Genomic DNA, 12,972 nt, shown 5'->3' on the forward strand with positions numbered 1-12,972 from the left:
GATTTCTTTTTTGTTTTATGATGAACTTGTATTGAATTTTTAATATAAAATTTTAATTTCCTAACAAACCTATTACTTTCCTCTAAACACAATGAAGGCTGGAATCCAGATACCAGATATTCGGAGCATTTTCTGCAGGAAGCAAAACTACTCCACTGGAATGGAAGACATAAACCTTGGGACTTCCCTAGTGTTCACAACGACTTATGGGAGAGCTGGTTTGTTCCTGACCCTGCAGGGATATTTAAACTCCATCATCCCAACAGCTGATATAACACGACATTTTAAATATTTCCTGTATAAATAATGTGGAATTGTCCATTTGTAGCCTACTATACCACCGTTCTTTATGAACAGTACCTTTGATACAAATGATCCACAAAAACAAAAAACCCTACTGTGTACAAATAGTACCTTGAATCATATCGGTATTGATTTACTTCCTTAAGCACAAGTGGCAATTATAGAAGATAATGTGAGTGAAACATGCTATTGGGAAGAAATAAACCCAGATAGATTTCAGCAATCAATTTGCTTAACTCTGAATGAAAATTATAGCCACAAATTTAAAACATTTCTAAATATATTTTTCACATGTAGATTTTTTTTTTTTTTTTAAATTTTTCCGAACGCGCAGGCTCAGTGGCCATGGCTCATGGGCCCAGCCGCTCTGCGGCATGTGGGATCTTCCCGGACCAGGGCACGAACCCATGTCCCCTGCATTGGCAGGCGGACTCTCAACCACTGCGCCACCAGGGAAGCCCTCACATGTAGATATTTTTTAACAGGTTGTCAGTCTTGTCTTGGGTAGAACAATATATTACATTTAAAACATGAAATGTCTAAAAAAAAATAAAATATTCATAGATTTTTAATGATTTTAATTATATATTATTCTACATGTTAAATATAGTAGAAGACAAACTGATCTCAGGTTAACGAGGGGAAAGAATACCAGTAAGTCTTACTAAAGAAGACAATGCAACTTAAGGATAATCATATTCAATATTTTTTATTGTAAAAACCATCAGATTTTCAAATGAATTTAAAAACTTTTTAAATATTATTTAATGAAAAAGTCTCATATTGTTGTATATAGGGTATATCAACATTTACTGTTCATCTGTCATATTTAATGAAAAACACCATTATTGTATGCTTGAAAAAAATCTTCAAACCCATTCTCTAGTGCGTGTCCATCATAATTTAAAAGGTATTTTCTCCACTAAAAAAAAAAATCTATGTAAGGCTCTAATTGTTAAAAACCAAAGCAATACCTAGTTACATGCTTTACAGAGTCCCAGGAAAAAAATAATTAAATTGTTCCTATCCCTGATGCAAGGCACTTCAAAGCACCTGCACAAAACATCCATGTAAACAGCAGTACAGTACGTGATTTAAATAACACGAATGACTTTTACACAGCTTTACCTAGACTAAAGGAAAAATAAAATCCATCAGAGCTATAGCTACAAAGTCATGGTAAGATTCACAACAATAATTTGTATCTCTTATTACAAAAAAAACCAGGCCATATAACCTTTTAGAAAAAAAAACAAAACCTCATAAATATTTTCATATCAAGAAACAGCATGCTCCCTGGGTAGGTATAAAATCAGAATATTCAGAAGTGATCAGGAGTAAATGCAACTGGCATTTCTGAATACCCAGCTTTGATATCCACCAGGCCCAGTAGTCTGGACTATTTGTAGCACCATGGAAAATGCATTAGAAAATCACAAAGGTACATTACTTCAAAGTAACCTGGCCATGAGGTTCACTTAGTCCACAGTAACAAAGAGCAATGATGAAGAGAAAGAATTTTTTAAAATTACTGGCTTATTCAATTTACCTAGCAAGAAAAATCCTGTATTATTTTAGTACATCTCATGTACATAAAGCACCAGTTTAAATAAGATTATCAAACACCTCCAGCATCTTGTTACTCAGTCTGAAAGTTCATTTCTCATCATTTCCATGTTACATGCTTAAAGCCAAGGAGGATAAAATTTGAATGGTGATAGATACTGAGAGAGAAATTCAGTTCCTTCCCTATCAAATGTATGTCTCTCAAGTAAAACACAGATGAAGTAGCAAATTTAAAAGGTCTTCTGCACTCTCTGGAACTTAACCATCCCAGCAGAATAGTGTCTGCCTACTAGAGGACCAACACATGGGGGTGAGAGGGCCAAAGCCAGGGCTCATGGCCCTGACATGTAAGGCCGGGTTAGCCTTGCTGCTGCAAGGCCATACTCCCCATTTCTACTACCAAGCAACTCTCAGAAATGCTCACCCCTGGTAAAGCAAGGAGGTCTGAGTGCGAATACAACTCAGGAAGCCCATCAAACACCACTAAAAACTACCAAATGAGACTCCACTGAGGGTTAACCTCACAGATGAAAATCAGCACATTTGCCTCTTTACCAGTGGGAATCTTATCAGCACGCCCTTCTTACGCATGAAAGGGATAACGGTGCGTCTAAGTTTATGCACAGTTAATAATCAAGTGTAAATATGCAGACTCATTTTTAAATTACAGGTTAAAAATGACTCCCAAAAGGAAATCAATTTCTTCATAAATGAAAGATAGTTTATAAAAAGCTGGAATGATGATTAATTCCAATACAAAAACTCATACACAAAAAAACTCTACTTTCTCCTTCCAAAGTACTTAGGTCCGTAAGTAGTTCTACTGTACCATGATTACATCACCAGAGTAAAATATGAATAAAATACTTCAGTTAACAAACCACTTTGAGGTGGTGTCAAGAGGGCCACTTCTTGACAACTGCATTAAAACTGCAGCATTTAAGCAGGGCAGAGAAACACCATTCTTAAGCATGGTTTCCTTCTTCCTGTTCTTGCATCCCACAGTGATTATTAAAGGAAGGAATCTGGTCTGTAAATGACTGGGTCATCCACTGCCCATTTGGAATGTCACTGAAAGTTGATCCTCCACTGTCAGCTGCTGGCAGGAGGGGGGGGGAAGGGGGGAAGAATGTTAGTTTACTCTATCTGAAAGCTTTAAATGATCTAATTAGGTGATTTTAACGGTCCAGTGAAGGAGAGCTGTTATTAAAATAGTTAAGCAAGCTTCTTGAATACAATTGTAAATTTCTATTCTATTTTAAGATATGGACTGATAAATCCTCATTTGTTATCCAAGGAGGGAAATGCACTTAGGATGACTTAGAGTCAGTGACTTAAAGAAAATGAGCTGTAAAAGCTTGTGAAGTTAAACACCAAATAACAATCGAATTTTCACTCTAAGTCACTAAATAGATTTTTGTATTTCCGTTCCCATTCTTCAGGAATTTACTCTCTCTAAAAAAACTTCTTTCCCCAATCCTGGCAAAACCAAGTCTTTGAAAGAAACAAACAGATGGAGGGGACATACTCAGCCCATCTGAAGAGAAGCTGCAAGGTTCACTACCGCACGGATTTTCACTATAAGCACCACCGTACGCTGCTTCATAACCCGGATCATACTTTTCTTCCTTCACAGCCATCTTCTTTGCATCCTCTGTGAGAAGGGTAAAAGGGATTTAAAACTGATTTTGTATAACAATTTTGAAGATAGCTTTATTCAAAAAACATTATCGTGAACAAATCTTTTTCTTGAATGTCACATCTGAGACACAACTTTCGCTTTAAACTCTTTGTAACATAAACCAAATTAACTCATAAAAGCTGTCAAAACCTATTAGATTTAATTTGAGGTGAGCTGCACTGTTTCTTGGCTCCTAGACATCTGCAGGAGCGCCCAGATGAGACAGGAAGTCCTTGGGAAAAGGATTTTAATAGTGACTAACACCTGTTATCAGAGCACTCTGGGTGCTAATATAATTGTTTTCTTCGCTCCTGCTTAATTTAAAATTCACAGCATACTTTCTATAATGTAGATATACATGAAACAAACAACAGGAGTGACAGTGGTAACATACCTTGGGCTAGCTGCAGGTCAAATGTATATTGCACCTCTTGGACGTCTGTGTTTCGCTCAATGCCTTTCAACTGATCTCTTAAGTCTTTCAGCTTAATGTAGTAATGAACTTTGTCCTGGGCTCGAGGAAACTGAGCACATCTTGCACTGGATGATGGCATAACATAGCAGAGCTAGAATCATAACATTTTGTAGTTATAGAAATCTTACAATTCTATTGAATCCACTCATCTTGAGATTAGAAAATCTTTCTTTCGGTTAATAACTTGATACTTATATAAATATATGCAAAATCAATAAAACTAGCTGTGTTTGAGTTCAAATTTGTAATATTTGCTTAGTACAAAGTCAGTAAATCAAAAACAATGAGGCTTCCCGCCTCCCCCAGTGTTCGTACAAAACGACATATAAGTATACAATGAAAAGTCTTTCCTCTAAATTCTGTTTCTATCCACGTAGTTCTCTTTTCCAAGGGCAATCAATTGCTAGTTCCAGAGGTTTTCCATGAATATACAATCAAATAAATGTATCTGATATATGTACTCTCCCTCACCCCTTTTAAAAACACACAAATGGTAACATGCTCTATTCCCTATCCTGCACCCTGCTTTTTTTACTCAACAATGTATCTCAGAGATAATTCTGTATCAAATTCAGTATCAGGTGTCTATATCAGAGTAAAACAAGCTTCCTTTTTTATAGCTGTGTAGTAGTTTCATAATTTAACCAGAGCCCACCTGTGGGCATTTAGGTTGTTTCCAATCTTTTAATATTATAAGCTGTAGTAAAAAACCTTGTATATATTTACTTTTGAATATGTGTGAGTCTATCTGTTGGATAAATTCCTAGAAGTGGAATGGCTAGGAAGAAAGATATTTGCATTTATCATTTTGGATGATGATGACAAATTGTCCTTCACAGAGCATAAAATCTATCAGGATATTTATATCTTACATAAAAGAGTGAGGCTGCTGAATTTTGGACTTTCCAGTTGCAAGTTTTTACAATTTTTAAATTGGCCTCTATACCATATATTACAGGAAAAAAACAAACCGTTATTGACTTACATTTTTTTGTTTATGCAGCATTTAGAAAATCCTGATTCAGAAAGATATGTAGGTGCAAACGCTACCAGGTTTTGTAACAGCACATTTTCCAAGCTCAAGATAGTCTTCAATTAAAGTGATCCAGAAACTTGAAAAAGTAGATTTTTTCAAAGCTGGATCACTAATATCATCAATAACTCTGAATACTTCATGATAAAGAATAAATTTTATAAGATAAATGCACTCACAGATTATTGTAAGAGCTAAAACTACCTATCTTGATATGATTCAGGTTCACTTTTTATTGCACTACTATGATCACACATCTAAGAGACACACCTGAGCCTCATCTGGCATTTAAGGGACAATAATGCAGTACTTTATAGTAAGTAGTGAACTCATCTGTACAATTTTACCCAAGTAGACAAGGGTAGGCTGCAATTTAAAGAATGACCAGTGCTACAACCTACTTTATCAATCACGTATTAGTTAAAAACAGAAGAAATTTAAAAAGAAGTTAAAATATATATTGGTGGCAGAAACTTTATTCTGAGGTCTCCACAAAAACTTGTCAGCACGTTGGCTTCTCGTCATTTAAAATGCTGTCTATAACACAGAGGTCTGTGCATGTGTATTTTTATTTTAAAAGTTGTAAACAAAACTTAAAACTATATTTAAGAAGCAAACTTTGAATCAAATGCCTGCATAAACTCCACAGAAATTATAGTTTGAAAACCAATGTGTTATCTCATGATGCCTTTATGTATAAAGACAATAGCACCAAATGCCAGTCAGGTTGGCTGGATGCCTGTCTGCAATGGGGCTGTTCTGTTTATATGGCTCTAACATGAGATTGGGCCAGGATATATAAACGGGGGGTGATTAGCAGTTTCACTAATCGGGATCATGTCTATATTTACATGTTTGTTTCACAACTGAATAAGGGCTAACCCACTTGGAATTTGACAAGAATATGCCATTAAATATATTTTGAATGAGCTTGTGAGCCAGCTCCTCTTGATATTTTAGCCCAATAACATAACTAACATAATGTCATAAAGACATTTATCTGACAAATGTTTCTTTTTCGAATAAAACTATAACAGTATCTGAATTAATTTGCAACCATTACTTCAAGTTGATATGTAGATATTATTCCACAAAATACAGTGTTTTTTTTTTCACGGCATAAATTAAAAATGGACAGAACAAATAAAAGGGGGAAACTAGCTAGAGAAAATTCATATTTAGTTGATTTACAAATGTAGTTTTAAGGACTTACCGTTTCTGTGTCTGGTATCTTATGCGGTTGAAGTCCAAATTCTAAGTTCTTAACTTTTACTCCAAAAACTTCCTTACTAAAAATTTCATAAATACCTAAAATGAAATACAAGCATATTTACATTGCCCATAATGTTAGCAAAGAAAAAAGATAAAATTTAAAAGTAAATCTTACATTTTCCATTAAACACTGCTATTCGTGGCTGATATTTCTGTAATTTCTGCACTAGAATACGTCCTCCTTCACGAACTTCTTTACTAAAATCGAATTAAAAAGTCAAAATATAAATATGGCAATATTTATAATATGCTAAATTCAGATAGCTTTCTATAAAAGATCAACTCATATAACTGTTAAGCTCAGCTTAAACTAGATACATGGGATGTTCCTAGAGTACACGAGGCACCCAGCACGACCAAGGTTCCAACCTACAAAACCGAATGTTATGCAATCACCTGGAAAGATCCTTGCTGCCTGGTGTTGTCCTTTCCACCATGTTGGTAAATCCAATACCATATTTTCCTGGTAAAGTGTGATCATCCATGTGATTCAGTTGGACCTCACTCAGCCCTGACATGAACAGACACTTCCCTGTGAAGAAGAGAGTTCAGTTTATTTCTGTAGAAGGTCAAAGGTTTTTCTGCCCCATGTATTGATGCGGGTCTACTCTTGAAATAAAAAAAAAAAAAGATTTTGGATATTTAAAAAATTATAACATAGGTCAAATACCATACCAAGCAATTACTATGGGCTGGGTGCTGTGCTAAGTCTTTCACGTGGATTACCTCATTTAATTGTCGTAACTATGAAATATTACTATTATTTTTCTCCTTTTTACAGGGGGTCAAAGTAAATGCTTGTTGGGTACACAGCTAGTCAGTGTAGTAAACTTCAACACTGTTTAGCTTTTAAATAACTGGAAGTACCACCACCTGCCACTGGAAAACCCTAAACAGATAAACATACACCAGTGGACTCAGGGCATTTAAACATCTTGACAGTGGAGAAAATGAAAAGTTCAAACTTCTCTAGAAATTTTGTTTTCAAATAATGGAGACAACATGTTATTAGTTCCAAAAATACATTACTATCATTTGTCCTAAAGGTTTTTAATGCTGTTTACTTAATCAGCTAGTGTTTCCTGATTGTCTACTGCACGCCTTGTCTATTAGGCAGTGTTATAATAGATAAGACGATTTATATATAGGACAATACAACAGGAGTTATACTTGGTTTTAAAGCTCACTCTACAAGTATGAGGGTCTTCAATACTAATTTCTGCTAGATACAAAGCATCTGTGGAGAATGTCTCCAATCAGAGTCTCTCTTAACTATTACAGCTTGATTGCCAATGCATTTCATTTCTCCTAGGAAATAAGATGAGCAGAAATCTGGAAAGGTAAGTATTCTGTCTGTACTGGCACAACGATGTACTACTGTTACTATTCTGTAGATAAAAGAATAGTAACAAAAAAGAAAAATCATTTTAAAAAAAGGTGTTAAAACTCACTGAAAACAACTCAAACAAAAGAGAAAGTACTCCTTTTTCATGCCCCTCCACTCTTTTTTTTGCTGTACGCGGGTCTCTCACTGTTGTGGCCTCTCCCGTTGCTTCGGACGCGCAGGCTCAGTGGCCATGGCTCACGGGCCCAGCCGCTCCGCAGCATGTGGGATCTTCCCAGACCGGGGCACGAACCCGTGTCCCGTGCATCGGCAGGCTGACTCTCAACCACTGCGCCACCAGGGAAGCATGCCCCACCACTCTTATACACCAAAATGTTAACAGCGCCAGATCATTTCAAACCTTTTATTTTTGTGTAAAAACACATAGAAAAGATGTATTATATTTACTCAACCATATAGTTTCTTTTTATAAAACAATTTGGTTTAAAAAAACAAGACCCAGGGCTTCCCTGGTGGTGCAGTGGTTGAGAGTCTGCCTGCCGATGCAGGGGACACAGGTTCGTGCCCCGGTTTGGGAGGATCCCACATGCCGCGGAGCGGCTGGGCCCGTGAGCCATGGCTGCTGAGCCTGCGCATCCGGAGCCTGTGCTCCACAACGGGAGAGGCCACAACAGTGAGAGGCCCGCGTACCGCAAAAAAAAACCAAAAAAAAAAAAAAAAAAAAAAAGACCCAAACTGTTAACAAGAATATCTAGTTTAAAAGTAAAATATTAAAAAAGGTAGCCACAGGGACTTCCCTGGTGGTCCAGTGGCTAAGACTCCATGCTCCCAATGCAGGGGGCCTTCCCCTGGTCAGGGAACTAGATCCCACATGCTGCAACTAAGAGTTCGCATGCCACAACGAAGATCCCACATGCAACAATGAAGACCCCGTGTGCTACAACTAAGACCTGATGCAGCCAAATAAATAAATATTTTTAAAAATAAAAAAATAAATAAAAAAGGTAACCACTTACAAAAATGGTTTCCAGGTCCAGGGTAATGATGCCCTTTGTAAGCAGCCATTAGTCCTGGGTTGATGCCAATCTACAAAACAAAATGTTTGTACATTTTAGTCTTGAAAAGTAGGCTTAAGTCTTAGGGCTTCCATGGAGGAGGGGTGGATAAAACTGAATTGATTAAAATAAAAATCTAATCCAGCGTCAGAAGCTATTGCTTTATCAAGTACCAACTCTTGACCTGAACAAAGTATTCCATTTTGAGGAAAGAGATTTCCTTTATATTACAAGTTTTGGTGTTGTTTTAAAAAACCAGTTTGACTCCCTCATATCCCCAGCAGCCTCACCCCCAACTGGGCTGGAAAGAGAGAGGAGCTGGAGCAATCAATCAACCTGAGCCCAGGTCCAGCCACAAGTCTGCTTCTCAACTCCCAACAAGCAGCTGACTCCACATCATCCACCCAGTTGTTTCCATGCTGATGTTGCTTACAGTTACTGACAAAAATCAAAGTCCAAAATCAGTGTTATCATGTACGGAGAACCCACAGGCGTCATGCAACCTAAGTGAGTCACGTGGATTATTTTATGTAATTGCAATCCCTATGCCAAAGGATCCACCTTCATCCTGTCATCACCCCTGCTTCACCAAAGAGGAAACTGGGGTTTAGGAAGGTTCAGGCTTGTCCGTGGTCATACCCATGTGGCAGGATGTGAAAGCAAACAGCCCTGCCCCGGAGCCCACCCTCTTAAACTCACCCATATAATACAACCTTAAGAAGGTGACTCCATTTACTACCAAGAGGATCTTAGAAATGGTTCTTTTCAGCAAAATACTATTTGCAAGGATATGGTTAAGTAAAGTTAATCCACTAATGCTATTTATAAAACCAAAGGAGAACAAATATCCTTACAATCACAATGTCCAGATTGAAGGTCAAAATGTCCGGTAGAGTCTTCGTCAAAAGTTCAGCTTCTGAGACACCATTGAACCGGTCTACTTTTCTTTTCACTTTAAATGTGTCTGTAATTTTTTCTTGCTTTTCTTTTGATTTTGTGGACTTGCCAGATTTTTTGGCTTCAGCGGGTTTTTTGGGTTCCACCGGTGTTTTTGGTTCTGTTTTTCTGGGTTTTCTTTTCCTTCCTTTTGGAGTCTCTGAAACACAATGATTTCCAAGACGTAAATGCAAAAAACCTTAACTTACAAGCTTTAGCAGCTTTCCCAGAAAAGTCACCCCATCAACATCCTTTCTACTTTTCTCTTTTATTTCCCAACATCACTCTCCTCTGCAATGCCTCCGCCTCCCTTCTGGGTCTATGTGGCCTCAATCCCACCCTCCTTCCTCTGCTAGCCGTTCTTGGGATGAAATGTCCTTTATAATCATAGATTGATTTTCCACACACTATTATCGGGCATCTTGGCCTCCCCAGGGATGCGAAGTATCTATGTACCATTTTATAAGAATTCTAAATATAAATACATAAATAGTTAAGTCAACGAATGAAAGAATAAATAGATAGAAAAACAGGGAGGAAGGGAAACATTTTAATTCAGTTTCCCCGTAATTTCCAGCAGAACTCAAATGGCTTGTGGGCTTGTTTTAGGGACTGAGCGTATATCCTGTTCCCCACACAGTCAAAGAGGTGAATTGAGACATGCTGGGGATGGACTCTCTGGGCTGGCAGTACTTGTCAAAAGGGAAGACTAGGGCTCTGATCTCAGGGCCTCAAGCAGAGTTTCTCAATCTTGGCCCTACTGACATTTTAGGCTGAATGATTTTGGGCTGTGAGGGCTTGTCCTGTACATTCAAGTATGTTTAACAGCAACTGGGGCCTCTACCCACTACGTGCCAGTAGCACCCTGCCAGTCATTGCAATCAAAGGTATCTCCAGACAATGGCAGATGTTCCTTGGGGGAAAATTACCTGTGGACAAGCACCAGGGACATAAAATTACCCAAAGGGGTCTTGATTTTGTCATCCGTAACGCTTTACCGTAGCACTTCATGTCTCGGGCCCCTATCCCATTCCGCTACCATTTGGCGTTTCCTCAACTGAGCCTCCCATCCGTCCTCTCTTCTCCTCCTCACACTGCTTCAGCCACTCCCTATGCCAAGGGGTCCACCTCCATCGGCTGGTGGCTGGAGAAGTCCTAGTGCCCCTGCCCGGAAAGACAGAAGAGTCGAGGGCAGGGTGGATCTCCAACGCAGTGGAGTTAGATGTGCTCCTGCAACCATAAACTGAAACTCTGAGCACGTTCCTTACACCGTACTGCTACGCTGAGGAAAATCGTTACCCTCTCCACCATCCACCCCCAAATCTGTTCTCCTCTCTTCTAATTCCCTGTCTTGGTGAATGGTACCTCTTTCTCCCTCACTTCCAGCAAGAAATCCATGAACCACGGCCTCACCTCCAAGTTCTGCCCTGCTCTCTACCATATTATCATATATATTATTATTATTAGATACATAGTATGATATATCTCTATTATAGTCTATCCTCTATGATATTAAAATATCAATATTTAAGTCCCCCTCTAATTCCGTTCTCTCAACAGCTTCCTATCGCCTTCAGAATAGAACACACATTCTTTAGGTTAAACAAGAAGCCTCGACTGACCCCTAATCCAGCCTCACCTCTCACCATTTCTTTGCTATACTCCAGACTCCAATAACACAGAATCACGGTTTTTCAACTGTGTCATGCTTCTTCATGTCTGTGGTTTGGTGCACACTGCTCCCTTGGCCTGGAATTTTCCCCAACCCATTTGTCATGTGCTTCACATGCTACTCCCTCACTTTTGAAATTCAGAGCTCTGGGAAGCTGCCTCTGAGCCTCAGTCCAAGTTAGGTGCCAGCCCCGCAGCATCCTGTGCCCCATGCACCACTTAGTGTACAGAGGAGTTCCATGTTGACTAGATTAGGAGATATTTGAGGGCAGCATCCATGTTCTTTTATTCCCCAAAACTTATCACAGTGCCTGGCACTTATTAAGTACTTAAAAAGTGGATTAAATTTTTTAACACAAAAACAGAGTTAAAACCCATCATAAGGGCTTCCCTGGTGGCACAGTGGTTGAGAGTCTGCCTGCGGATGCAGGGGACACGGGTTCGTGCCCCAGTCCGGGAAGATCCCACATGCTGCGGAGCGGCTGGGCCCGTGAGCCATGGCCGCTGAGTCTACGCGTCCGGAGCCTGTGCTCCGCAACGGGAGAGGCCACAATAGTGAGAGGCCCGCGTACCGCAAAAAAAAAAAAAAATCATTAAACCCTTTCTTAAATATGTTGGCTAATGCAGTAGCTAATTTTCCAAAGTATCCTGGTGAAAACTACCTTGTGTGGCTTCCTGAGCAGGAGCTGGGGCTGGAACTTCCGGCATTTCTTGTTCATTCATAACTGCCATAGGAACTTCAGCCATCATTTGTTGGAATGGAAATGTATAAAAAGCTTGCGCGTGCTGAAGGGGACAGCTGAAAGAACAATCAAGGATAAGATAAGAAGACAAAATTACCCAAACTAAGGTTAAATGATCAGCTCTAAAAAACCGTCAGGATGCAAATATTTGTAACCAGATTATAGTATTTATTTAGAGTTGACAACAGGAGCAAAGAGGGGAAGAAGATCTCTTCCCATATGTACACATTTACCCATCCTTTACCGGGTACCTACTAACCATCTATAATTAACTCTCACACTGTTTTAATGACAAAATGTGTCATCAGTAAAGCTTACCAGTCCTGTCAGGTAAGCCTGTACTTCCCTGAAATGAGATCATGGGAATTTTCTAGTAGACAGTTGAAAGACCCACCAGCCCATACAGGGTTGAAATATCCACAAAAATAATTTGTATTCCTACCTTCAGTATTTAATCCTCTTGTCACAAAGATCCCCTGCAATTTAAACTTTTTTTTTCAGTTTTATTGAGATATAGTTGGCATGTAACATTGTATAAGTTTAAGGTGTACAACAGTGTTGATCTGACACACATATACTGCAAAATGATTACCACCATAGCCTTAGCTAACACTTCCACCGGGGCACATAATTACCATTTCTTTCTTGTTGTGAGAACATTTCAGATCTGCTCTCTCAGCAACTTTCAAGTATATCCTTCAGCATTATTCGTTATAATCACCATGCTGTACATTAGAACCCCAGAACCTGTTAATCTTATAACTTGAGGTTTATGCCCTTTGACCAACATCTCTCCATTCCTTAAGAACGTAAGGTTCTCTTTTGATTTACTTGCCTGTTTACTTATGTATTCATTGGATCTGTTTTTTTTTAACGGTTGCTGGGGTTTTTT

At 38.6% G+C, this 12,972-nt stretch overlaps 2 protein-coding genes across 17 annotated transcripts in view; one reads left to right on the plus strand and one right to left on the minus strand.

The window, feature by feature from the left end:
• GLT8D2 (glycosyltransferase 8 domain containing 2) overlaps nucleotides 1-6,120 on the plus strand; it is a 63,228-nt gene extending 57,108 nt beyond the window's left edge. For 11 of the 13 annotated variants that reach the window (XM_060307012.1, XM_060307013.1, XM_060307015.2 and 8 more), the window contains 2 exons: nucleotides 98-218; nucleotides 3,312-6,120. In XM_060307012.1, the coding sequence (XP_060162995.1) occupies nucleotides 98-218; nucleotides 3,312-3,369 (179 nt within the window). In that variant the 3' untranslated portion in view covers nucleotides 3,370-6,120. Of the gene's footprint in view, nucleotides 1-97 lie in introns of all 13 variants that reach the window. The other 2 variants (XM_070046512.1, XM_070046516.1) reach the window with 2 other exon arrangements.
• The window catches only part of TDG (thymine DNA glycosylase), a 33,187-nt gene continuing 21,211 nt past the window's right edge, over nucleotides 997-12,972 (minus strand). For 2 of the 4 annotated variants that reach the window (XM_060307008.1, XM_060307007.1), the window contains exons 2-10: nucleotides 12,000-12,136; nucleotides 9,585-9,826; nucleotides 8,692-8,761; nucleotides 6,727-6,862; nucleotides 6,446-6,528; nucleotides 6,272-6,366; nucleotides 3,945-4,116; nucleotides 3,398-3,523; nucleotides 997-2,968 (exon numbers count right to left, since the gene is read on the minus strand). In XM_060307008.1, coding sequence (XP_060162991.1) covers nucleotides 2,835-2,968; nucleotides 3,398-3,523; nucleotides 3,945-4,116; nucleotides 6,272-6,366; nucleotides 6,446-6,528; nucleotides 6,727-6,862; nucleotides 8,692-8,761; nucleotides 9,585-9,826; nucleotides 12,000-12,087 — 1,146 coding nt within the window. In that variant the 5' untranslated portion in view covers nucleotides 12,088-12,136 and the 3' untranslated portion in view covers nucleotides 997-2,834. Of the gene's footprint in view, nucleotides 2,969-3,397; nucleotides 3,524-3,944; nucleotides 4,117-6,271; nucleotides 6,367-6,445; nucleotides 6,529-6,726; nucleotides 6,863-8,691; nucleotides 8,762-9,584; nucleotides 9,827-10,595; nucleotides 10,804-11,999; nucleotides 12,137-12,972 lie in introns of those variants that run through there. The other 2 variants (XM_030856236.2, XM_060307010.2) reach the window with 2 other exon arrangements.

The sequence above is a fragment of the Globicephala melas genome, chromosome 10, assembly GCF_963455315.2.
Source record: "Globicephala melas chromosome 10, mGloMel1.2, whole genome shotgun sequence".
Lineage (NCBI taxonomy): Eukaryota > Metazoa > Chordata > Mammalia > Artiodactyla > Delphinidae > Globicephala > Globicephala melas.